The 27,877-nt window shown below is 38.3% G+C and overlaps 1 protein-coding gene across 2 annotated transcripts in view; it reads left to right on the top strand.

Moving 5' to 3' along the window:
- The window catches only part of BTBD9 (BTB domain containing 9), a 458,630-nt gene that overhangs the window by 288,081 nt on the left and 142,672 nt on the right, over positions 1-27,877 (top strand). For both annotated transcript variants that reach the window (XM_028509172.2, XM_036024064.1), the window contains exon 7: positions 13,167-13,276. In XM_028509172.2, coding sequence (XP_028364973.1) covers positions 13,167-13,276 — 110 coding nt within the window. The remainder of the gene's footprint in view (positions 1-13,166; positions 13,277-27,877) is intronic.

Here is a 27,877-nt window from a genome sequence, read left to right as displayed (position 1 = left end):
CATCTCTCAATGCCAGAAATTTGTGAAAAGGAAAAGAAATGTTTATTTAATGCTATACAGACTTAAAGTAGTGACCTAATGTCTTCATTAAAATATCAAAGTCCTTTTGGATACCCCCAGATGCCCACAGTACTTCCTTCTCCCCCTGCCCTAATTCAGGGTACCGTAACTCTGGAAAAGAAGCAAAGGTCTGTGTTTCAGGCCACTGGCATAATCAGCTATGTTGCTGTCCAGGCAGGATCTCCAATTAGCCCAAAGCCATGTGGCACCTTCTCATGGCCTACTGGCAAGAGTTCTTTCACCTTTCTTCCAGGCAAAGTCTCTCCTGCTTCCCAGGCCACACAGCCAAAGGGAGCACCCCAAAGCCATGTGGTCCTCTTCTACCAAAGCTGCAGGGGTCTGCACTCTAGCAAAACCTCATGGATCTCTCCAGAAAGCTGCAGGGATGGGGGGCGGGTCGCCACTCTGCCAAAGCCAAGTGGCAGTTCTCTGCTAAAGTTGCAGGGTAATTCTGTCTCACAGAGCTGCGGGAGTCCTCACTCTGCTAAGGAGCAAGTGGTTCTCTGGTCTTATAGCTGCCACATCTCGGTTTAAATCCCTGCTCCAGTCTTCCTCTGCAGCCCCACTTTCGACTCCTCCCACAATCGGCTACACTTTCCAGCACTCCCATATCCTTCCAGCTTTACTGGGTTGCCATCATGAGTCTGGGCAGGTGTGGCCCCATGTCGTGGAGCCAATCATCTCCAAGCTTTCACGCAGGTGCTGTAACTCAGGGGATCTGCCCTCCAGTTACATCTTGGGTGGAAGTGACTTCCCTCCCCCTGGCTCAAAGCCTGGTCACAGCTATTTAACATATCTATGCAACCAGTTAAAGGTTATAGATATGTTAAATGACCATGCCTGGAGGTTAGCTGTAAAGCTGTTGCTATGCAAAACAGTTCTCAATGGCCCTGCTCTGTTTGTCCCTTCTCCTAACTAACACCTGAAGGGGAAGGGGGTGAGAACTTGTTATATGTCTTTCTAATATTTCCTGGATACCTTGATTTCGGGACCCCACTCCAAATCCCTGTTTGGGGCACCCCTCTTGGCTGCACCCTGTATCAACCATGCTGTACATTAGATCACCAGAACTTATTTATCTTATAACTTCCTTCCCTGTCTTCATAAGTTTTTAACCAACATCTCCTTTTGTCCCACCCCATCCCCAGCCCCTGGCAACCACTATTCTACTCTGTTTTGGTGAGTTATGCTTTTTTAGAAACTACATATAAGTGAGATCAGATCATAAAGTATTTTTCTTTCTCTGTCTGACACCTGGAAAGACACCATACACAGTTAAGAAAGGTTGTACTATAAGAAGATTAAGTGGTCAAGTGCTGAGACCCCACCTCTCAGTAATACCTTGCCCTCCATCCCTACACACACACACACACACACACACACACGCACCCCTGCCCTGAACTTCTAGAACTCTGTTAGTCAAGCCTATACCTTCCATGCAGTGAGCTAAAAACATCTTCCTAGGCAATCTGACCAGACAAGAGCTAAAGAATCTGAAAGTGGGGATTTCCTGACAACTGACACATTCAGGCAACTATATTTTCACAATTTTCTGTTGTATGTCTAGGTTTTTTTCTGGAAACCTTCTTGACAACCAGACATCTGAAAAAACAAATAGGAAACAAACATGAAAAAAATTATATGGGGAAATAAAAACTAAAATATAATAATAATATTTTATTTTTATTTTATTATATAATAATATTTTCCTAATGTTCTCTATTTTATGACATCTTCCTGGGCTAAGATTGCCATATTTACTCCAAGACAATTAGAGTCTTCAGAGAATTAGAGTAAATATGGCAATCTTAGCCCAAGAAGAAGATGCCATAAAAAGAGAACATTAGAAGAATAAGAAATATAGTTGGCAATTTAAAATATTAAAGCAAAAATGAAAAACTTGGTAGATAGCACAGATGATAAAGAACATTCCCAGAAAGGAGGACAAAATGACAAAAAGACAGCAACTAGAGAAAGTATGAAAGTGCAGGTGAAGATAAGGAGGTCCAATCTAAAACTAAACGTTTCATAAAGAGAGATTAGAAGAAATCCAGAAGAAGTTGATAAAAATAATTCAAGAAAATTTACCAAAGCTGAACAACATGGGTTTCCAGATTGTAAGGGCCATCTGAGTGCCCAGCCCACTGGAAGAAAACAGACCCCCACCAGGGCATGTTATCATGAAGTTTCAGAATACTAGAAATGTTGAGGAAATCTACATGTTTCTATAGCAGGACATTTTTTTCTTAAGGAAGGAGGAGAAGGAGAAAGAGAAGAGGAGGGGAGAGGGAAGAGGAGGAGGAAGAAGAGGAGAGAAGCCAAGTCATGTATCATAATGGCTTCTGGCAAAACTAGAAGCTCGACAGTCAGTAGACTAGACCTTCAAGTTCTGAAGAAAAACTACTTTCAACTTAAAAGTCTATATCCAGACAAACTACCAATCAAATATGGAAGTAGACTAAATAAAGATATGTTCAGACAAACAAAGCCTTAAAATTTTTACCTTCCAAATTCCGGATTATAGGAGATGCTCTCCATAAAGATAAGAGAGTGGACCAGGAAAGGAAACAACATGAGACACAGGAGAGGGCTGGTTTAGTGTGGGGGGAAAATGAAAGGAATCTCTAGAATGATGGTGAAGACAGATCCCAGGATGACAGCTTGTTTAAGATTTAGAGAGTGATCAGACTTGATTGAAACCAGCCAAAAGGCCTAGGAGGAGACTTTTTCAAGAAGAAGAAATTGCTAGAAATACCCAATTGTGTCAGATGTTTTGAGAAGAGCTTTAGTTCAAGTAAGGGAGAGCTGGGACAGAAGAGGTGAATTAGTGTTGAGTACAAAACTAAGCATAACAAAAAACCAAGACAATTTTTAACTCTAGTAGGGAAAAAATTGTTCAGGAAAGGAAAGTACTTCATATATTAGTTTTGATTAATGTTTACAAAATCATAATATAAACACTGAATATTGATTCAGCCAAAGTTACAATCTAATCTAAATTGGGAGGGAGTAGGCTCTGACTGGGTATCTCAGTTAAGTGCATAGTCCCCATACACCAAGGCTTTGTTTTGATTAAATCTCTGGTCAGGGCACATACAAGCAACCAAGAAATGCATAAATAAGTGGAACAACAAATCTATGTTTCTCTCTCTCTCCTTCTTTCTCTCTGTCTCTCTCCTTCTCCTTCTCTTCCTTCCCCTCTCTCTCTCAAATCAATAAGTAAAACTTAAATAAATAAACAAATTGAGGGGATAGGAAAGGGTGCATGTGGAGATGGGATAGCTAAATATTTGTAGATAAAGCCTAAAACCGAAAATCCAAGAAGTAGCATTACAAGCAGGATAATTATAGATATGAAATAAATCCTAAAAATCCCACTAAAACAGGTAGTGGTGAAGGGAGAAAATGGATCATGTGAGGAGTATGTTTTATATAAACCTTACAGGCTGTTCAACTTCTTAAATTACATATGTGTAAAACTTGATTGTTTAAAATGTAAAAGAAGAAAAAGATCCACTCCTTCACTAATGGGCACTTAGCTTGTTTCCAGCACTTGGCTATTATAAATTGTACTGCTAGGACCATTAGGGAGCATAGGTTCTTTTGGATAGGTGTTTCAGGATTCTTAGGGTATAATCCCAGCAGTGAAATTGCTGGATGAAATGGCAATTCCATTTTTAGTTTTCTGAGGAAATTCCAAACTGTTTTTTTCCACAGTGGCTGCACCAGTCTGCATTCCCACCAACAGTGTGTGAGGGTTCCCTTTTCTCCATAACCTCACCAGCACTTGTTTGTTGATTTGTTTATGATGGCATTCTGACCAGTGTGAAGTGGTATCTCATTGTGGTTTTAATTTGCATCTCTCTGATGGCTAGTGATGCTGAACATCCTTTCAGATGTCTCTGGGCCCTCTGTATGTCCTCCTTGGAGGAGTCTTGTGGTACATTTACACATGGAATACTATGCAGCAGAAAGAAAGACAGCATGGATAGATCTGGAGAGCATTATGCTAAGTGAAATAAACCAGTCAGTGAAGGACAAATGCCATATGGTCTCACCTATAAGTGGAACCTAATCAACAAAACAAACAAGCAAGCAAAATATAACCAGTGACATTGAAATAAAGAACAAACTGACAGTAACCAGAGGGGAGGCAGGTGAGGGTAATGGGGGGTGTGGCATCAAAGGGACATCAAGAAACACGTATAAAGGACCAACGAACAAAGCCAAAGGGGAGTAGGATGGAAAAGGGAGGTGGGGGTGGGTGGGGCAGGGGAAATGGTGGGGGGAAATGGAGACAACTATACTTAAACAACAATAAAAAATTTTAAAGAAGAAAAAGAAATAGTTAAGCCAGTTTTATTTTAATGAGGAATCCCAACACCACAGCAGTAGTAGTGACTATTAATAATATCATAGAGCCTTTCTGTTTATTAAAAAAATAAATCCTCTCTTACAAAGTACACATTTTACTTGATATGCCTTTACCTCATATGTTTTTCTTTCCTTGAATTTCTGAAACAAGTGTAAGGATTGACATTTCCTTTCTGATCAGTGGCTTAGCACTAAATGCTGTACCAGTAAAGTCTAGGTCATGAATGGTTGAACTCTCAAGAAGCTTTGGGTAGGGGAAAAGCGATCCTTGCCAAGTACTCCATCTCCCAACCTTCTTGCTAATCCAGAAATATGGGTTGGGTACAGTCTTCAAAATTGAACTTAAGCTGTGCATAGGACTCTTAGCACAAATGGTGTGAATATGGGGAGGTATCTTAAAATGATTGGGCAGAGTGTTAGGTTTGAAACTCCCGTGTCTGCTCAGCCTTACTATAAGCCGCAGACTCTGTAAACCACCAAGTAGTGCCGCTTAGAGCATCTTGCTGTTTTCTTTTCTATTTTTCTTATGTTAAAGTTATAACACATTGACAGATTTTAGCAGCAAGATCTCTTATACCAGTAGTGCTGAAATTAGTAATCCTTCATGCTCTTTGGAAATGGGAGGACAGGCTTCCACAGTGAAGTCAGTCGTGCCCTTCCAGCTTTAACAGTCCCCGAGCTAGCACATTGTACGTATCCATACCCATTTGGTACCCGAGACAAAAATACTTCTCACCAGTGTTTGGTAGTATTTTTTAAATTTACTTTGACTACTCTGCCTCTGGTTGGTTGCTTTGTACATAATTATACTGATGCTTAAATTATGTGCTAAGCAAATCTCTAGATTTTTTTTCCTGACCCATTTATCTAGGTGAAGGTCCAGAACTTCCCAAAGGTGAAGAAGGGTGTCTGATAGTTTTTGTGAACATTGAAGCAGTCTGGGACTAGTGTGGGGCTTTTATGGGTTTGGCTTGGTTTCCCCAAATATATTTTAGTTAGTTCTCTAAGGAGATATTATTACCTGCAACACAGGTTTCTTTACATGTCTTGTAAACAATACAGAACCTTTGAGGGGCAGATGTTCTGTGGAACTTTGAGCACAGTCTCCAGCCTGATTGGAGATAACGGGGAAGGAGGTAACGCATGCCAAGGCTAGCATGTGGATGTGTTCAGAAGATGGGAGCATTTACTTTGATTCCAGTGCTAATTTCTCAGGGGTCTGGGCTGAAGATTTGTGATTTCCTTACTCCCCATGCCCTCCTTATTACTCCCTTGGCTTTGATGCTCAGTTTTCACTCCTGTTATTCTGACTATCTTGGGCAGTTCCTGTCTTATTTCCTAGTGTGTCAAATGTTTACATGCTTAGAAGGATTCTGAGATTTTTCTTTGAGAAGTGGCAAATCTTTTCTCCTTCTGTTTGCCTTCTTCACTATTTAATTTTTCACTCTAAAAGGAAGAAAGAAGATGGACTCCTCCAGCCCTCAAAATTTTAAGTTACAATAAATGGCATATACCATCATAATCTTAGTTGAGAGATAAAGAAATAGAGAGAGAGAAAGAGAGAGAGACTTTCCTTACCCTTCATGTTCCTAAAGCAGTCTTGCTACAGGTCATAACCACCAAATGAGTTGTTACAAATATGTAGGGAAACTAACAAATTTAATTTTCTTCTGCTTTTTCTCTAGTGCACAATTCCATTAGACTCATTTGTCTACATTCATGGAAATGCATAGCCTATTGGATAAACTGAAAAAGATAATGCAGCCATTTTAAAGATAAAACTAGTGAAATGTTCTCTCCCTCCCCTAGCATCTCAGACTAGGGGAAAAGTTAATGAAAAAATGCAAATGTTGAACTTTTGGTAATTTAGTTCTATTTCTTAAAATATACTTTGTGTTGGTTTCAAATGTTTTATTGAGTAATAAGATTGGTTAACAGTATTCCCACATGGGGATTTGTTCACATTAGCACTTAACAGAGATAGAGAAGGGATTGGTTTATTCATATTCATGCTCTCTTTTTCCCTCTCTCCCCTCTCTTTTTCTGTTCTTCCCTCTGTCCTTCTCTCTAAAGCTCATTTTTCATTTTATATCTTCTACTTCCCATTTTGTCTCTACAGTCCCTTGAAAATTACAGTCTAAAAAAAACAAAGATAAAAAGAAAACTAAACCATAAAATAAATAACACATTTCTTCCCATGAAATTCAAATCAGTTCCTCTTTCCAGATTCAAAGAGGCCTACTTAATTAAATTTTTGCTTATATCCTGTTAAATGTCTGTAATAGGTATACTGTGTCTACACCCCAGACTCATTTACACTTTCTCCCTGTTCTCAGGCAGAGTTGTGCCTTTCCCCTTGACCTTCCTCTCTTCTTGCAGAGACAGGTTTCAGACTGTTATCTTTCTGGTTTAACAAGATGGTCTGTAAAGTTCTGTGCTAAATAGATCACCTACCAACTAGTATGTAACTATTTGACTTTTTAACTTGCTGTTTCCTGACCTGAAATGTAAATTTCATGGGAAAGAGATTTTATATTTATTCAATCCCATATCCCAACACCCAGGAACAGTAGCTGACACACAGTAGATACTCAGTTAATATTTGTTGGCTGAGTCAGTCATCATTTGTGTGTGTGTGTGTGTGTGTGTGTGTGTTTCTCTTTTAGCCATGTTCATTTTAAAGTTCATGTTGCTAAATTTGGTGTTTGAAGGTTAGACTACCATGTGTGAATAGGTGAGAAGCTCTTTTGTCTTTCTCCTCATCACTACATATTTTAGTCTTCCCTTCTAGACTGCACTATAAACTTCTTTAGATGAAGGTTTATGTCCTGTCTTTTGGGTTCATTCCTCACAGTGATTAACACAATTTCTTATGCCTTGTACATGTTTAAATCTTGATTAAAAGCAGACTTACCCAATATGCCTATAAGAGGAAATATATAAGCAGAGAATTTGAGTGAATTACACAAATTTTACATATTATATTATTTTCATATAATTTATATAAACATTACAATTAAATCCTTTTTGTGATATTAACTCCAAATATAATTTCGTAAGTTGAAGCCATATTTTCATGGCAGATTTTAGGTTCTGCATATTTGAGGATGGGAAAAAAAGCCCATCACTGTTCAAAATTCATTTATTTCTTCCAAATAAAAACAGCACTTAAATATTTATCTCTAAAGTTGGAATGACTGCCTATTATGGTAGTACTGGGTTCTCATGTGTTAGTAATTATTCGCCCATCTTTTCCCTTCTGCATACTTGATGTGCATACCATCAGTTTTCTCTGAGACACAGAGGACTGGTTTGCTGTGCCCTTCAGGTTGAGTGGTGGAGGTGGTGGAACGGGATTGCTCCCTCTGTCCCACAGCGTCAGGGCTGCTCTCTGAAACAGCAGCCTCTGCTTAGGCTAACTCTGGACGCAGTGTTTAACCTCCCAATAATTCTTCCTCTCCCAAATAAGCAAACGCTGCTGGGGCCTTTGCTGAAGTCAGTGGACAAGAATCTATAGCTCCACAGATCAGCCAGAGGGAAGGTTTTGTAAGACTAACAAATCTTTTCTGTTGCAACATGCTTTTTCTAGAAGCTTTTCGTCATTCTGGCAGTAAACTGTTTTCTACTTGCTGCCTTAGCAACAAGACCTGAATTCACTTCCCCCTTCAGTCTGGTTTGATTATAAGAGCACTAGCATTGGACCCAGAACAGACAGAAAATTTTAGACTAGGGAAACTCACAGACATTACCTGCGTTTGGGGTTAGAGAATTGTTTATGTACATTCTTAGTATATCCTTCAAAGGAAAGGTCAAATAGGAAATCTTAGAAACGGTGATCCAAACTCCACATGGTTCCAAATCCCTAGGAAAGCTGTAGCTAGAGTTTTTGTTATGTCACTGCATCTGACCACAGCCAAGAACAGTTTTTCTCCTCCGAGTTTTCTGTGGCTGCCTCAGAGGGAGAGCCGGCATGGGAAGGATCCCTTCTTCTGTACCAGTCTTAGGCCAACTCTAGTTTTCTCAAGGGTCTTTGTTTAACCCAGGGATATAAAATTCCCTTTGAGAATAAACTTTGTCTACCAAAAAATAGAATTCTGATGGATTTTGGCTTTAGTTGATCCCTTGAGAGCTCATTTAAATATTTCTTACTGAATTCAGTTTTATTTTGTAGTATAACCTGCTACAAGTAGGCTTGTACTCCACCAGAACTAAAGACTAGAAAGACTAGAGAAGACTAGAGAATAAATACCAAGGGACTTAAATTAGGAATATACAAGTTGCTGGTACTCTCTCTCTCTCTCTCTCTCTCTCTCTCTCTCTCTCTCTCTGTCTCTGTCTTTCTCTCTCTCGCTCTCTCTCTCTTAGTATGCTAAAGATGTGATGTGTGTGACTTAGGAAATAAATCTGCTAGCATCCTGATAAGAAATGATGGAAACATAGGTAAGAATAGGAATTTGTACCTTCCCAGAGCAGACAGGGAATATGATGAAATCTCCAAAGCAAAATTCCTGTAGGTCACAGTATTCTGATGTCTATCTACTATTAGGAAATTCTGTTTTTCTTAAACTTCTAGGGTTAGTACGATAAAGAAATGTTCTGTTGGGTATGGGTCACTGGACCAAACATGGGCAAAAGATTCCTCCCTTGCCTTCTAATGCATAGCTGAGTCAAGTCAAATGCATTTTAAACAAGCTTTTCTACTGACTAGGGCCTTAAAGCAGAAATACCACAGAGCCAGGTTATCCATACTTGGGATGCAGCTTCTTACTGTGGCCCTTAGTGTCTTTGCTGCTGTACCCTAAGAGGAAGGATGAGACCCTGCCTGGGTTCTTGAAGTCTGCCCCTGGGCCTGTCTCATTATCAATGTACCATTTTAACATCCACAGTAGGAATTCTCTCCCAGACAATGGTTTTCTCAAAGTTCAAGCCAAGAACTTCTGTATCTAACAATCTGCTCTTTAAATTTTTATTTAAACATATCCTGCTTTGCCAAGCACTGCCATTAGACACTTTACATACTTACCTCATTTATATTCTATAAGGCCTGTGTTACTGACCTCCTTTTATAGAGAAGGAAACTAAAGCTTAAAAAGGCTCAAAGCATTTTCCTCCCAAAGTGACACAGCTAATTAAATGATGGGGCTGGACTACAGACCTGGTTCTTTTAGACTCCAAAGCATGTTCTTCAAAACTCTAGTGCCTTTCAGTTTCAGAGTGCTATCCTTGGAGGTTTTAGATTCCATTTCATTGAAGAAGACAAAATCTGTTTTCACCCACAATATTATAGCTCCTAGAGACTTCAGCATCGAAAAGAAACATCCTTCTGTGGACTGTGTTCAGGATCCAGTCTTTATCAGCAGCTAACAACTGACCTAGAGAAGGGAGAATTTTGGAAGCAGACTGTTACAGTGGGGCTCATGTGGACAGCATTCATCCTCACAAGAAATGGCCAATCTGTCGTGTATCTGCCTTCCTTAGCGCTGTTTAAGTTTTAATTATCTTCCAACTGTCTGCACTGCTGTTGAGGACTTGCGAGAGAACAAAATATCGCTGTTACATTTTTCAAAAGTAGTCTCCCTGAACACTGATGAAGTCACTAGCTGTCACTGCCCTTATTATCAGGCTAAATCTGAGTCTGACTGTGCATTGAAAAGGTGACGTTGAAAGGAAAAAAATTAATCTTAAACTTTGCTTATTATTCAAAATCTTTCATGACAGAAAAAAACATGTGGTGTCTACCTCTCCTGTTTAAGTGTTATGACCCAGAGCAAGTTTTGCTCTGCTTTTCAAAAAGTAAAGAAGAGGGGACTCTTTTCCACCCCCATCCCTTGGATTTTCACTATCTCAGGTAGTAATAACTTCTCTCCTGCCTCGGGGAGACTCCATAGTGAGCCCCATTAAGAAACTCTGTGCTGCCTCCCTCTCCATCTAGACATTGCTCATGGATCAGGGCACTTCTCCTTCTGGGCTGCACAGGGCCTCTATGTTCTTAATGTAAGGCTCCAGTCAGTGAGGCTGGGGGATGATGTGAAGCCTGTTTCCTAGCTGTAGTTGAGATTTTCAGTAAAGGACAGAATCCTATATGCTCAGCAGCAACTTGCTGGAGAAAAGGAGCATCATTTCTTTCTTGTGACTTTGTTACCATTTTTTAAATGTGTATTTGAATAGGGACTTTATGCCATTTTTGTAAATTATGCTATAATTTTATGGAGACTTAGAAAGTATTGTAGAAATGGAATAATTAAACTTGTTATGAGCATTACATTTAACAGACTAATCAAGAAGTGTGATATACAGTGGTAAATTGCTAGTTTGACCTCAGGATTATGTAGCAGAGATAACAGTATCTTCATTTATATAGAACTTTTCATCTGGAAGCATCTCTTGGTGCTTTTCCAACCATATGTATTATCTTTTTTGTTATCACAAACACTATCATTAAGGCTGTAAAATGTATTCCAGTACAATTTTTATTTTCAGTTCCTTATAATTGGGGAACGAGGCAGGGGGTAAAATTTGGGAAATGACTATGAGATCTTGGTTCCATATAATGTTTTAAAAAGAAAGAAAGGGAGGGGGGATCATTACTGTATCCCTTAGTCAGCCGGACTATTAACCTTAAGAAATGCCTATGGGAAAAGGTCCTATTAGTCACTTTCTGGCTTCTCTGTCTTACACAGTATTAGGAGAGCTGTCTCTCCTTTAGTGGAACTAGGGAACAGGAAAATGATCTGATCAAATTCCACCAAACCACATTCCCTCCATTCCCGCCAAGGTTGCAGACAGCAGCACTCAGGCTGTCACGACCATAAGCAGTTTAAAATGCTATGCTGGTTAAGTTTCTGTGGGTTTAAGGAAATGGACAAAATTAGATTCAGGCCAAGGTGCCAGGCTTAACACACCCCTCCCCTTCCAGAAAGCCCAGAGAGCGTGTTACCATCAACACTAAAGAACAACACAATCTGTTCTGCTCAGACCATTTAGATTTTTTAAAAGATTTTATTTATTTATTTTTAGAGAGAGAGGGAGGGAAGGAGAAAGGAGAGAAACATCAATATACAAGAGAAACACCAGTTTCTTCTCACACGCTTGCAACCAGGGGCCAAACCCGCAACCCAGGCATGTGTCCTGACCAGGAATCAAAAGGGCAACCTTTCAGGTTGCAGGCTCTCAACCCTGGAGCCACCCCAGTCAGGGCTTGAACTTATTTTGAAAGAACCCCAGCTATCCACCCAAACCCAGTAAATTCAGGAACTTCTGTCTGCCTCGAGGGCTCAAGAGAACAGGGCTCAACTTCCTGCTTCACCAGAGAGCTCAGGTGATGGAGCGGTTGCCCTGACTCTCCACACTGGGAAACAGCATCACTCTGCATTGTGTGTGGGCATGCTGAACTCAGTCCAGGAGACAGCATTTATATTGGTTATGAAGATGAGTGATCAGCTCGTCTCAAGGAGCAGATGGCTAAATGAGGTGCACAGGGAATGCTGTGAGATTCAGGCTTGAAGAAACAGGAGGGAAAATACTGATGATATAAAACCTCCAAATCTCCTTAATGTGAATTTTTTAAATCGGCATTTACGTTATACAGTTAACTTGGAGTGATGAGAAATGTAAGGAAATTACCGAATTAGTGAACAGCGATTAACTCAGAAGTAAAATTATATCATCTAAGTCGGAGGTTGTTTTACACAGTGTGGAGAGGATATTGCTGAACCCTGGCCCAGTCTGTCATCTCCTAATTGAAATCTGTTCATTTAATATGTCCCATCCTGTAAGAGCACATAGTTCATAATTTGGTAGAGCATTATCAGTTAATAAACTTATTTTTCCTGGTTCTTCCTTTGAATTCCAACAAGAATGTGGCACACTCCTCTTGGATTTTTGTGACACTCAGAAGAGTGGGTTTGTCTGTTCATTAACCTGTGAACTGTTGGATCCCTTTGGAGAGTGAAAGGAACAAGTCACTCCAAGGTTAATGCTTATTTGTTGGAGGTGAAGCCTCCAGGGAGATACAGGGGGGAACAGGCCAAGATGCTCAAGACCAGCCCTGTGAAACTCTGCACTGTGTGCAGATGCCAGATCCGTGTGGCCAGGAGTGAGGCTGCAGAGCAGGCTGGGTCACCTCTGCACATCACTTCCTCAGGTCAGGAGAAGGCTTCCCCAGCACTCAAGTGGGGGGGCTGGGGTAAGTATAAAGGGTTAACTTCCTAACAAGGATTTGGGGGCAATATTAAAATACAAGAAGCTGAATCATTTCCAGTAGTTTCTGTGGGTTTTCTTTTAAACCAGAAAGGAATATTGATTTCATGCATTTGTCTCCAATGGATGAAATCTTTTATTGAGTTGGAAAGCATTTGATTTTACGTGTGTTTGTGCACCTCTGCACCGGCGCATTCCTAACCACAAGGTGAAGATAGAAGCTGTTTGTTAGTCTCCAGCATAAATGTCTCATGGACGTATAATTGCACTGACATTCAGGGTTCGAGCTGAACAGTACCTGGCTTGATTTTCTAGGTAAATCAAATCTAAGTTCTACTTAATTCTCTGGAAAGTGGTATCTCCCTAATTTTGCTAGCCCTAAGGAGCAGAGTCTGAAGTCAAGTTCAAAGTCTCCTTTAGTTCGTGCCCTGGTACACTGTATTATATGTAATATGTCTTATTCTATTATTTTTGGATTGGTTGCAATGGAAGCTCATTTTCTTCAACAGATTTTCTTTTCTTTTTACCCCCAGGTATATTCGAATAGTTGGGACTCACAACACAGTGAACAAGATTTTTCACATTGTGGCTTTTGAATGTATGTTTACAAACAAAACCTTCACTCTTGAAAAGGGCCTGATAGGTAAGTATTACAATAACATTTTGTACATATACTTGGATATTTTATCTTTAAATATTTTGTTATTCCATTAATTGATCTAAATTCATCCCTTAATCAGCTTTGACTAAAGTCTGGTAGATTTGAATGCCATATGGCTTAGTTACATAGGGGAGGGCTTATATTTTTAGAAATAGTCAAAGTAATAATTCCAATAAACATAAAAGAATATAAGTATTTTACTAGTAGTTAAGAATTGAAAATGTTCTAGTGATTCATTGAGATTTGCTATGTGGGGAATGCTTATGATAGTCGGGCAAAGCCTTTCACACTGAAGGCTTTTCTGTGTTTAACGGTGGGTAAGATCAGGAAGTCTGTGTAATATTGATCTAGTGCTCACACTTCCTAAGGCTCTGCAGGTATTTTTGACTTTTATTTAGTGTGAATGTATCTTCTTTTCATGGACACATCAGTCCATATCCAAGTTCACCTCAAGAAAATGCTTACATATAATTTGAATAAGACCAGAGTAACCAAATTGTCATTGTGAAAGTCAAGTTTCCTGGAAGGAAATACTTACAGACTGATCTTTCAAAACTGTGTTTTTAATTTTGGTTTAATTATTTGTCTGGTTGCTTTCTGTTGTATTTTGTTGTGTTTTGTGTTTGTTTTAGTTTCAGGTACTATTTAGTCTGGCATTGTGTATAGTCCATCCAGGTCTTGACATTCTAGATATCATGAGTGACTTTTTCTTTTTATTCCTTTTTCCTATGCCCTCAGGTTTTTACTTAGCTCTTGCAAGGATCATAGTTTGACTAGAGTCTTAAATCTGTGCCTTTACTGTAGCTTCTCTGAACATGTACCCTGTATGTTTAGGTTGGGGTGATAAGACGCCCCTGCCTTGGTATACCTAAAACGGAACTCTGCCTTTACAGAGGGATTCACTTCCCCTCTCTTTCTCAAGTCCTGTCCATGCTGGGACACATAACATAGTGACAGACGTCCTAAAAACATGGTGATGACCAGAATGGGGAGCATGACTGTAACTTGCAAGTCTTTTTCTAATTCTTTGGTCATAAGTGTGAATTTTCCTAAAACCTGCTGTGCCCTAAATGGAATCCTTTACCTATAAGAAATTTAGGAAAGTAATATTATAAAGTAGTGGGAGTGGAAATTATTCCAACATATAGAGAACTTCTAGAGCTCAACTAAAATAAATAATTTGGTTTTAAATTTGTTATGGATATGATTTTTAATATTAAATATAAATGTTAAAATTTTTTGTGACTTTTAAGTAATTTGAAATTTAATAGTACTGAAGCATTACCTGATATTATCAAGGCTTTTAATTTTGTGGGCTGTGTGATGGGGGCTGTGGGGAGGGTCATGGGTCCTCCCAGATCCTTTTATAGACTGCAGACCTCACTGTGTGTGTACTGATGAGAGTCCTCACTGGGAAGGATCTTAGAAACCAGGCCACTTTCCTAGTCATAAAATGTGAAGCATTTGTTTACTCATTTCAGCCCAGTGCACTGCAGTTTTAAACATGCTACATACAAGGTGCCACCTACTTTAAAAAGGCCCGCATTTCCATTGGAGAAAGGACAGGTTTGTGGACACTGTAATTACCAGAGAATTATCAAAAGCCATGATAGCTTCAGGCATATCAAGAGTGAGAGATTTCAGAGATGCAAGAAGTGTTTTCAGTGGTCAAAACACTTTTTTTGAGCCTTTTCTATGATACTCACAAGTCTGAGAGCAGAGAACACTGAAATCATCTGCTTGTCAACATCCCTCAGCCAGATGGGAACAGTGGTACAGATAGGCAGATGTGTGGTGCACGTGTGGGCAGACGGCCTACAATGGGATTCCCTCTGGTCCTCCTACCATCTTCTTAGCTCATAGCTGCCCCCATGCTGGGCAGGCAGGGAGGTGTGTGAGTCCTGAGGGAGTGCATGTCTGATGTGGCAGATCTGCTTAGTTTAAAGGGGTGTCTGCAGTAGTAATGGCCAGCTTTCCTTGTTGATGATCTCAGGTACATTTTGGCTGCACACAGACCTTCTAAGGAAGGAGTTGTCCTCTAGTGTGGGCACAGTATGTGTCAGAACCACCCAGAGTTGCTTTCCAATTGTAGGAACAGCTGCTTCCTTCTTCCTACATCCTGTGAAATATGCATTCCACCCTTGAGAGCCACTGATATAAACTCCAGATTTTCATGGGGAAAAAAAGAGTAAAACTAAAACAAAGTCATCATGAATAACTAATAAGGTATCAAACCCTGTTTTGCTGTTTCAAGATTCAGAACTTTCTTTTACAGTTCCTGGTCTCTGTTTCCTGGTGTAAGCTACTCTAATTAGAGTGGTGTTCTCCTTATAGTCCTTATAATTACTTTTAAAATGTTTGTGTTATTTTTTAAAATAAAATTTTAATGTTATTACTCAAAATGTATAATGATGCCAGGAAAAACACAAATAAAAATAAACTATATTTGCTTTATAAGATTTGTCTTCTAAAGGGTTTTCCCCCATTTTTGTTGACAGCATGTCATTCTTCATGCTGCTTCACTTGTACATACTCACGGGGAAGCTTGGGAACCAAGGGGATTCCTGTATCCAGGGGAGCTTTGACCACACTGACTACACCTGAGCGTCACACTCTCCTCACAGCATTCTCCTACCTCATCTGCGCATTCCTGTGGTGGCTGCTTCGGGATCATACTGGGTTACATTCTTGCCCGGGAGAGTCAGCCTGTGATGACAGTCTCCTCTTTGTTAGGAGGCATATATGTGGTGCTTGAACCTATCTTACCAGTGAAGCATGGAAGAAATAATTAGAATAGATATGACTGCTATTTTATAAGCATTCAACCTCCCGAAGAATGTGTTTGCTTTGCCCTGGCTCTCCACTTTGTGATTCACACATGGCATGTGCCAAGTCCTTCCACTTTCTCATAATCGTTGTCAAAACTTCCTTTGCATTTAATCTCGTAAGTGAATTTAAATTCACTTCTTTGAATACCCTATTAGTTATTCAGATAGAGAGACAAGTACTCAACACCCATCTTAAGGAACTATCAACTCACAGACAATGTAGTTTTATCTGTATACTACCTACTCCTCCCCAACAGATTATTTTGAAGCCTATCCTAGAGAGTTTATTGTCTTATCCATAAATATTTCAAAATTAATCTCTAAAATTAAGGGCTCCTCTTTTTGTAGTCATAATCACAATATCATTATAATACCCCAAAATTGAATAACAATTCTTAATGAGTATTGAATGTTCAGTGTTCAAATGTCCCTAATTGGGTGAATGAAAGTCTGGAATGAATCTATGTGTTTTTACAGGTTGTTTAAATCAGAATTCAGATAAAGTCCAAACCATCAATAAATAGCTGTTGTGACTCTCATGTGTCTTTAAATCTGTAGGTTCCCTTTTCCCTCTCTGTCTCTCTCTCTCTCTAATTACAATTTATTTGTTGAAGAGACTAGGTTTTTATTCTGCAGCATTTCTAATAGCCTGTATTTTGTCGATTAAGTCCCCAAGGGTAATTTCTGATATGTTCCTCTGTTGTATTTGTTGTAACTTGGTAGAGGTTTAATCTGATTCAAGTTTTATTTTAATTTATTATTTTTGTAAGAATGCCCTATAGGTGGTAGGATATGTGTTTGTCAAGAAACACAGAAAATCATTGGTTGCCTCTTTTGGATATTCAGTCACATTTATTCAAAATTGCAAAATAGTTAACCGCTGATTCTGTCATTCCTTCTTCATGCAGTAGCTAGAAAGAGAAAATTTTTTTCAGCACTCATTTGGTTATCCTGAGATAGGTGCTTTTTGCTCAGGAAGAGAAGGATAAATGTTATATTCTTTCTTTTTATTTACCAGTTTTCAAAGTGAACCTAGCATCCTCTAAAATTGATCAATGAGGTTTGTTTGTTTTTATTTTTTTAGTGGGGGGAATATATATTATTTTGCATTTATGGGATTAAATAAATTAGACACCTTTCAATCACTTGCACTTTCACCTTTTGATCTTTCACCTCCTTTTTTCTGTGCTGAAAATCTTGGTCACCAGTGATAGCACAATAATACATTGCTCTGTACCCAGTGCCTACCAAACAGTCTCAAATTACAGTACCTGTACAACTGTGTGCCATATGATTTTTGAAAATAGTTTAAGATTTTTGCAATTAGTTTTTAGGACTTTAGTGTATATCCACTAGAGATATATAGTAAAATTGCTGTGCTCTAAAGTCACTTAAAATAATTCTCTGCGTGATCATGCCACTATTTTAGTATACAGTTTGATTCATTTGTTTCATTTCCCTTTCAATATTTAGTGATTGTCTTCAAAGTACCTTTTTTCTTATAACTATGTAAAATATATACATGGTTTCCAAATCAAATTTATGAAAGAGCTATATTATAGAAATCAAGCTTATATTACCACCACCACCCCCATTCCTGCAGGTATTTTCTTTTTCTCCTTAGTTTTTTGGGTTGTCCTGTTTTTAAAAATGAAGAATAAGTAACCTTAACTTATATATTGTATCTTCCCCAACATTGGTAGCATACTGTATATTATACATACTTTCTTTTTCACATGCTAGACAAATATGTCTAGCTATATTTTGTACACTTTCTTTTTCTTAATGCTAGAGCTAGCTATGTAGAAAGATATTATTGATTCATTTTTATAGCTGCACAGTATTCATTAGTGTAGAGGTCCTGCAGTTTATTCAACCAGTTATCTATTGATGAACCATTTGGGTTGTTTTCAATCTTCTGCTGCTACAAATTATGCTGTTGCCTTGTGCATAAGTCATTTCCTATTTTTGCTAATATGTCTGTGTAATCCCAAGAAGAAAGTTACATGATCAGAGAGTAAATGCAAGGATAATTTTGCCAGATATTACCAAATTCACCTCCATAGGGACTGTACCCTTTTTAAATTCTCATTGGCAATGTATGATAATGACTATTTCCTCCAGCCTTGCCAGTGGCATATATTGTCAGACTTCTGGGTTTCTGCCAGTTAGATACGTAAAGAAGGTATCTCAGTGAGGTTTTGACTACATTTCTCTTATGAGAGAAATTGAATGTCTTCTCAGATGTTTAAGGGCCATTTGCATTTCTTTCTTTTTTTTTAATAGCTCTTCTTATGAGTCTTGTAGATGAATAGAGAATATGCTTTTACAAAGACTTGGGGGAGCAGTAAGCACTTTACACTGATACTAGCCTGTGCTATTTAGCATTAGATGAGTCTTGTTTCCCCTCTTAAAGTCTCCTAGTTCTTCTGGAAAACATGAGCTCTCATAAGTCCCTCTCCATTCTTACCATTGGCTCTATCTCTGCTTAAGAGATAGTAACTAGAGCATGGACCCCTGGGCTCCAAATTCAAGGTTCTCTAGCCCTTCTGGAGAACAAGAAGAAGCTTTCCTTACCAGCATTAGGCCCTTCAGTGTTCCTGCTGTGTCTGCCAGCAGTCAGAGTGTACCCACAAATCCTGGTGGCTTTTATGTTCTAGGTTCTTGTTAGTAATTGATGTAGGGAAACCAAAGTAGGCAGCATAAGCACAGGAACTCTGCATGGCTAACGCCTGGGAACACTCACTACTGCTGTCACCGTGGAACCATGCTGTCTGAACAGGAATGCTAGAACCCATAGGCCTCTGCCACTGTACTAGCTGCAGTACCACCAGAAACAGAGAAATGTTTTCTCTCATCCCATCTTCCAGTCTCTTACCAGTTTCTGGTATTGGCAGAACTTCACTAACAACCAAGCTGGCAAGCTTGGGAACTATAGTTTTTAGAGCTTTAGCCTCTAAGAGCAAGGGAGGGAATGGAGCTGGGAGCAGACAGACAGGACTGGTTGTAAAAGGGGTTCCAGACATCAGGGAACATCTGCTTCAAGGCTGGATAAGAACATTGGCAAGACATAGAAGTATGTGGCGTGGAGAGCAGACAAAGGCACCAGCAGAGTGTGGAGAAATTTTAAATATTTAGGCTGTGAAGGAACCCAACTTATTTTCTTGCCTAGTAAAAGAAGGCTTCATGAAGAATGATATTTTGAGCTGGACCTTGAAAAATTCAGTAAACTGTACAGAGCATTACAGAAGTGCTAATTTATGTAGCAACAGAAATGGTGCCGCTTGGTCTCCTCGGAAGAGCTGGAGGCAGGAAATAGAAATAGGTGTTCTGTAGTGGCTTCTGTCATCTGAAAGTATTGTAAAATTATAACAGTATGTTTAGAATTCTGTAAATTTCCTGGGAAAGTAAAAGGAGTTAGGAATCTATACTGTGAAGGGCTTTTGAAATCCACTGAATTAGGGTTATGACTTTTGTGCTTTGCAACAGTGTTTAAAAAATAAGTGTCTCCTTGGGCAGAAAAAGAAACTTGGGAATGGAGGAGCTCACTAGAGGTTGAAGGTGTTAGAATATGGCAAAGAAGCAAACCTGCTAGAGCAGCAGAGGGCCCCTAAAGACCTTGGTGCAGATAATTTCCTAAAATGGCACTATTGAGCCTAGACTAGTCTAGACCAAGAGGCTGTGGTTTTCCCAGCCTGTTTCTCCAACCAGATATTAAAGCTGGTCCTAATTGTCAGTGAAGCTTAACTTCTTTATCTACTGTAAATTACTTGACATTAGCAGACATTTATAAAGAGGCTTCCAAGTGTATCTTCGGCACTGGGGATAGAAAGATACATAGGTAGTTTCTGTCTTGGAGAATCGTATGAGCTAATGGAGGAGAAAGACACTTAAACAGGAGGTGACGATACAGCAGAATAAGTCATCTATTGGGAAGTTTCAGCAGATGGTATAGGAACACTGGAACAGGGGCACCTAACCTGAGTTGGGGGATAATATGATGGAGGTTATAAATGGGCCAGTCCTTAAGCAGAGGAACAAGGTGAGGATCAGGGGAGCATCACACAAAATGACTAGCAAGTAAAAAGACTTATTCATCTCTGATTCACTCCAAAGCCAGCATCCTTTTTATTGGACTATCTCTCATCTCGTAGGGGATGAAGTAGGAATTATAGTTATTTGTTGTCCCTCACTCTTCCTCTGGAGAAAATTAAGCATTATCTTCTCACAAGATCTTAAGAGTTTTACAAAAATTCAGGTAAAGTAAATACTCCATGATAATGCGTACAGAATATAATACACTTTTTTGTTTGCCTCCTACCCTGGGGAGTCCATGTTCTCAAACAAAAATGGGCTGAGTTCCTATGTGGAGGAGAGTCTAGGGATGATTATAAAGTGACTTTCCCACTGTCATTAAGGATTCTTGATTTAGTGTGGTCTTTCGTGTACATTTAAGTTTCATTATCCTTCATACCTGTTTTTGTTTTTATTTTTTTATGTGTTTGAGAATTAAGACTGCCTGAAAGATTGTATTGCTCTTATTTTACAGAATTTACTTATACATTTTACAGGACTGAATGTTTTGGACCCTAATTATGTATTCCCTTGTTATAGCAGGGGTATAAGGGGGTAGGGGATTTTATTTTTGTATGTGTGTCCAGGTAAATGTGCATAATTTTTTTTCAATTACAGCTGGCATTTGTTATGATTTTATATTAGTTTAAGGTGTTCAGCATAGTGGTTAGACATTTATATAACTTAAAAAGTCTAGTACCCATCTGGTACCATACACAGTTATTATAATATTATTGACTATATTCCCTATGCTGGCTTTACGTCCCCATGACAATTTTGTAACTACTATTTGTACTTCTAAATCCCTTTACCTTCCCCCACCCTGCCCTCTAACCCCCTCCCATCAGAAACAAACCATCAGTTTGTTCTCTGCATCTGAGTCTGTTCCTGTTTTGTTAGTTTATTTAGATTCCACATATAAGTGAAATTATATGGTATTTGTCTTTGACTTATTTAACTTAGTATAATGCCCTCTAAGTTTATCCATGCCATTGGAAATGGTAAGATTTCATTCTTTTTCATGGCTAAGTAATATTCCACTGTGTGTATATACCACATCTTCTTTATTCACTTGTCTATTGATGAGCACTTAGGTTACTTCCATATCTTTGCTATTGTAAATAATGCTGCAGTTAACATAGGGGTACATATATCTTTTTGAATTTGTGTTTTGGATTTCTTTGGATAAGTAACCAGAAGTGGAATTAACACAGCTGTTTTTAAATGTGACATCTTGGAGCATACATCCAACGTTATGCAACAATATCACTTTCTTACAAACCATGATTCTCCCTCAAACTGGCATTCTGAATGCCAGGTTATTAATGGGCAAGATGTGTCTCTGGCACTGACTGTGAAAGATAGCCTAGTGGCCACGGAGATGTAAATCCTAACTCTGTGGGCCTCGTCCGTAACTCAGTGCCTCAGTCCTCCATCCCAAAACCTAGTAGGTGATTTTTTAATTTAATATTTTAAGTATTATAAGTATATATTCTTTTCCCCCCTTTTTATTAAAAATGTAGTATATATTCACATATATCTTTCTCACTTAACTGCTATCTTTCCCACTTAAGTGTTATTTGGAAATCTTTCCCTACTGATACATGTGGCGCTTTCTCATGCTCTTTCACATTTGTGCAGTATTCCATTGAACAGAGGCTCTGTAATTTATTTAAACAGCTCCCTTTGACAGACATGTCAGTTTTTGCCATCTTTTACAACAATTTTGTGATGACCTATTTTATAAATAGTGAGGTTTAATCAGAGGCAGGTTCAGTAAAACCTAAAACAAACAAAAAAAATGCCCACTGTAACCCAGGACCAGCTACATAATTTACCAGGCACACTGCAAAATGAAAATGTGGGACCCTGTTGTTCAAAGAACAGGAAAAACCTGCATTAAACGTACTTTTAAAAGAGGCTCTTTTTTTTTTTGCAGTTTCTATTTGGCATAGTGTTGTTTGTTTAATGTTATTCTAAGTAAAGAAAAAATGAACTTAAATTATTAGCATCAGTTTTATCATTTATCCTTTTATTGTGCAATGGACGTTTTAAATGCAAATATGAGAGCATTTATCTTACATACAGAATCATCAAAATCATGAAATTCACATTTGATAGCTCATATGTGTGTATTTAGTTCTTACCAAAACAATGGAAATGCCGCACAAAACTAAACTGTTATCTTACTTTTTAATTCACACACATTCTACCAAAAATCTGCACCTTTGGTTTACTGATGACTAGGTAAGGACTAAAGGGAAAGGAACTATGGTTGCCCTGTCTTTCCCTTTCTCTCTATGTCATTATTTTCAGCATAAGGGTTTGGCTGACTTAGGGAAATAAGAGTGAAATGGGACATTTGTGCTTCTTGGAACACTGTTGCCTCCTTTCTACATTTGAAGCAAACTCTGGTTGGAAAGGAAAATGTGGCCTCTCAAGGCCATCCACAGCCCTGCTTACTCCATCTCTGTCATAGCACATTGACCTTGTCCTTGCTCTTAGTCTCGCTCAGCTCCCACACGTTGTGGACCCACTGGAAATCTGCACGCCTGGGGCATTGTGAACGCCACATACAAACTGGGGCAGCAGGGAATTGTGCACAGGCATGTGTTGGGTGTGTCCTCTTAGGTTTGCTCCATTGTTCTATCAGACTTTACTTCCAAAACATAAGTTCAAATATAAGACTATTAAGAATTTCAAGACAGGGAAAGTGGAACATTAGACTAAATGTGGGTCTCTTCTGCATGTGAGGCTGGTCTGAAAGCACAGGTTGCATGTCTATGAAGGTGACCCTGATTACCACTTCTGTTTAACATTGTTCTGGAAGTCCTGACTGGGGAAGTAGGGTTGGGGTCGGGGAGCAGGAATGGGGAAGGGGAAGAACAAGAAATAAGTATGATAAATATTGGGGAAAGGGGTGAAATATTGTATGCAGATCAATTAACTGAACAATTATAATTACTAAAAAGAATTCTAAGGATTGTAGCCAGATATTATCATATATACAAAAATCAAAGGTTTTCTCAAATACCTATGACAACCAGTTAGAAAGTATAATGGGTAGGGGGGTGATTCCATTCATCATAGCGATGAAAACTATAAAATACTTAGTCACAATCCATGAGCCATACTTCTCCTTTACACCTAGTCCATCTCTAGCCATATTACCAAAGATCACCCGTCCCTGAACCACCTATGCCATTAGAGATGGGATAAGTGTCAGAAGGTGGAAGGCAGAAAAATGATTTGAGCTCATAAATTGTGTGGATGTGGATGGGAGGTTAGCATGCCAGGGAGATAAACTAGAATTTTTTTAATTCCCACCCCCTAAAAAACAATACCTACCTGGAAATAAAGTTAATAAATCCACAGGTTCTATGTAAAGAAGCCATAAATCTTTAAGAAACACTAAATAATGGAAAGATATTCTTGGATGAGAAAATTTAATACAGAAAAGGTGTTGGTTCTTCTTAATCTACCAGTTTAATGCAGTACTACTCAGAATCCCAATTGTGCTTCAAAAAAAAAATAAAAACAAGTTTGACTGAGGTCTTTAAGACATTTTCCAAGAGTCTAAATAAATGTAAATCTATCTCTCCCCAAAATGAAAAAAACAAAATTAATGAAATGAGAGGTCGACTACCACCATGTATTAAAGTTAGTATTACATACTAAGGTAGTTTGGCATTAATGCAAGAATAAACTGGCAAAGTAAGCAATCATCTAAACTCTGAAATATATCCCAGGACATGTAAGGGTATAGCACAAGATAAAGATGACGTTTCACATTAGTTGAGAATGGAAGGGTAATACAGCAAATGGTGTTGAGACAGTTGCCTATTGAAAACACACACTTACCCTATATACTAAAGTAGTTTTTTGTGAAGAGTTAGATTTTTACAATATTATTCTAAAGAACTGTAGAGAACTATTATTAAGTATCCATCTAATCTCAAGGTGAGGAACTACTTCCTCAGCATAAAAGCAAAGACAGAAACCATAAACAGAATTCAAAGGTGTTTGACAAACTGGGAGAAAATAATTACAACAAAAGTGACAATGAAATATTCACTTTAATACATATGAAGTGCTGTCAAATATTCAGGAATAATATGAATTCCCAATAGGATGTATGTACACACAACAATTTGTTTCAAAAGAAAGAAAAAGAAAGGAATAGTCAATAAACTTGAAAGAGTTTGGCCTCACTAATATTCAAAGAATTGCAAACTAAAATAAGATACCATTTTTGGCTTGTTTTATTGGTAAATATTTGTAATTTAAATTTTTTTATTTATATGAGTAATAAAACAGTCGTGTATCGGTCAGTGAAACGCAAACAATACAGAAGCACGTGCACTAAAAAATATGTGTTTCAACTTACATTTGCTTAGTTACTACTGATATTGCCTAGTTAATACAAAAAATATGAAATGGTCAAAGGGTATATCTTTTTATGTTTCTTGACCATATCATATTTTTATGAAGTATGACTTCATATTTTTTGTTAATTTGTTTTTTGCTTGCTTATATTTTTAGTATTTGTAGATTATGGATATTCATTCTTGGTTTTTATATACATTGCAAATGTCTTCTTGCAAACTATTAGTTATTTGACTTTGTTTATGATGTCATTGTTGTACAGAAGGTTGTTGTTTTGATTTAGTCACATATGTTAGCCATTTCTTGCTTTTGGATTTTGTGACTTGCTTAAAAATTCCCTCCCTGGACCAAAATATAAGAATATGGTTCTCTGTAGTAGTTGTCAGTGTTGATTATTGTTTTTGTCATTGTTGTGTGTTTTTAGCACTTAGCTCTTTAACCCATTTAAACTTTATTCTGTGTTTGGCCTAACATTATGCTAAGTGAAAAAAGTGACTAAGCCAGTCAGAGAAAGACAAATACCATATGATTTCACTAATATGTGGAATCTAATGAACAAACTGAACTAACAAGCACAACAGAGATAGACCCATAGATGGAGAGCAGATAACAGCTGGAGGGGCGTGGGGGTTAAGGGGTGGAGGATTGAGCAAAAAGGAAAAATGGACTCATGGATATAGACCGCAGTGTGGAGATTGCTGGGGGAGGGTAAAAGGGGACTAAATGGTAATGGAAAAAATATAATAAAGATTATATATTTTAAAAATTCACCCTGGCTGGTGTGGCTCAGTGGATTGAGTGCTGGCCTATGAACCAAATGGTGGCCAGTTCAATTCCCAGTCAGGGCACATTCCTGGATTGTGGGCCAGGTCCCCATTTGGAGGCATGTGAGAGGCAATCACACACTGATGTTTCTCTCCCTCTCTTTCTTCCTCCCTTCCCCTCTCTCTAAAAATAGATAAATAAAATATTTTTTTAAATTATTTAAATAAATATGTGACCAATTGTTTTGAAATCCTGTATTGTTTATTTTATCCTTTTCCCTCATTGATTTAAAATCATATATATCATGGATCTGTATATTTATTCTAGATTGTGTCACATCCTTTAAATAACTACAGCTTTATAATATATTTTGCTTCTAGTATGCAAATCCATACTTAAAGTTATTTTTTCCTAAATTTTTTAGGCTATTCTTTTAAATTTGCTTTTCCAATGAGCTTGAAAATCAGCTTGTCAAGTTTCATTTTTAAATCCTCTTGGCAAAGATGTTTTAAATGAAAATGCTTTGTATGAGTGAGGCTGTCACTAAATAGGCAGTGTCATACACTGCTGAAATATGTACGGTGTAAGTTTTCTAGAAGGCAGTTTGGCAGTTTGTATTAAGAGTTGTAAAAATATCCCTTGATCTACTACTTCTGCCTTTAGTAATTTATCCTAAAAAAAATATTCAGGAAGAGCATTTCTTTTAATGAATGTTCTGCACAGTGTTATTTATGACAACCAAAAAAGGGGAAGGACTACAAATGTCCAACAATAGGGGCATAATGAAATAAATTATGGCACATTCAAACATCACATTTCTGTATAGCCATTTATAACATAGAGAAATGCCCATAATATAATGTAAATAGAAACAGGATACCACCTTTATAGCCAGATTGATGTCAATATTTTAAAATTAAAGGTAATATATGTATTTTTATATGTGCACATATTAATTTGCCAGGGCTACCATAAAAAAATACCACAGACTGGGTGGCTTAAACAGCAGAAGTGTATTTTCTCACAGAAATAGAGGTTAAAAGTGCAGGATCGAGGTGCAATAAGCATGTTTGGTTTCTCCTGAGGCTTGTCTCCCTGGCATGCAAATGACCACGTTCTCCCTGTGTCTTCACAGGGCTTTTTCTCCAGGGGCTTCCATCCCTGGTGTCTTCCTCTTCTCCTAAGGACACCAGTCATATTGGATTAGGGCCCCTTTCTTATGGCCTCATTTAATCTTAGTGACCTATTTAAAGGGTTCATTTCCATGTACAGTCATATTCTAAGGAACTAGGAATCACCACTTCAACCTATGAATTTGGGGAGGATACATTTCAGTCTGTGACAGTACATTAAACAGATTATAAGGAAAGACATCAAAATGTTAACAGAGGTTTTCTAGTTGGTTAGGTTACAGGTAATTTTAGTTTTTTTATTGTATTTTTCTGCATTTACATATTTTTTTCAGTGACTGTGTATTACCTTTATAATCCTAAAGAAATTAATGTTCCTTTCCCAAATAAAGCTGTTTCCACGTCGCCTGTCTCAAGTGAGGGATAAGGCAGAGTGGGCAGGGCGAGCACCAGTGCCCTCCCTGCACCACGGCCCCACGTGCTCCCTCAGGTAGCCCCTGAATTAGTCAAGCACTGCTTCCAGGTTAGGTAGAGGAATTTCTTCATGAAGGATAGGGATTTACCTGATGATTCTATTGAGTAAAGCAAGAGCTCTTGAAAATCTAGATGAAAGAGGCAACAAAACCAGTGTATACTGTATGGTTCCATTTATAAATAATTCCTGATAATTTAATCTAATAGAGAGTGACAGAAAGCGGACCCATAGTTCTCTGGGGCTGCAGGAGGAATACAGAGGGGCATGGGGGCACGTTTGAGGGTGGTGGAAAGGTTTATCTCGACTGTGCTAATAGCTTCATGGGTGTGTGCACGTGTCTGTCTTACCAAACTGTACATTTTAAATGTGTGCCATTTATTGTGTGTCATTTATGTCTTAAAAAAGATGTTTAAAAATGGCAAGAAGGAGCTGGAAGAAAAGATCTCAGTAGCCTTTTGGGCATTATGATATTACTCATTTATTAATATAGTGATGTGAGGGCTATGCTTTTGTGAATCAAATAAAACCTTAAGGATTTGAAGACTGCTGGAGCAGACTGCTGTATAAAATATTTTGGGAGGGGGCCTCTGAAGCTCATGGTTTTTTTCTGCCTCATAATTCAGTGTAACAAAGCCTGGGTGTGTCACTGATTTGAGTAAAATTAAGTGATCATATGATAGTGGGTGCCTGGTAGGTAGACAAGTCTGGGATGCAGCAATCTTTTGGAATTTATTGGCTCTTTAATATTGTGATGGTGGGTATGTTTCTTTTATAGCTGCATCTAATACTTATCTTTTTAAAGACAGGAACCGGTATAGTGCTATGCAAGATAGAAATGTACTTAAAAATCACAACGTTGTCTGTGGTAAAATTATCATAAAAACTACCTAGTATTCAAGCAGGGGATTACTTCAATTCTGCCCAC

Source organism: Phyllostomus discolor, chromosome 4 (genome assembly GCF_004126475.2).
Source record: "Phyllostomus discolor isolate MPI-MPIP mPhyDis1 chromosome 4, mPhyDis1.pri.v3, whole genome shotgun sequence".
Lineage (NCBI taxonomy): Eukaryota > Metazoa > Chordata > Mammalia > Chiroptera > Phyllostomidae > Phyllostomus > Phyllostomus discolor.
This window is presented reverse-complemented; position numbering and strand designations above follow the sequence as displayed.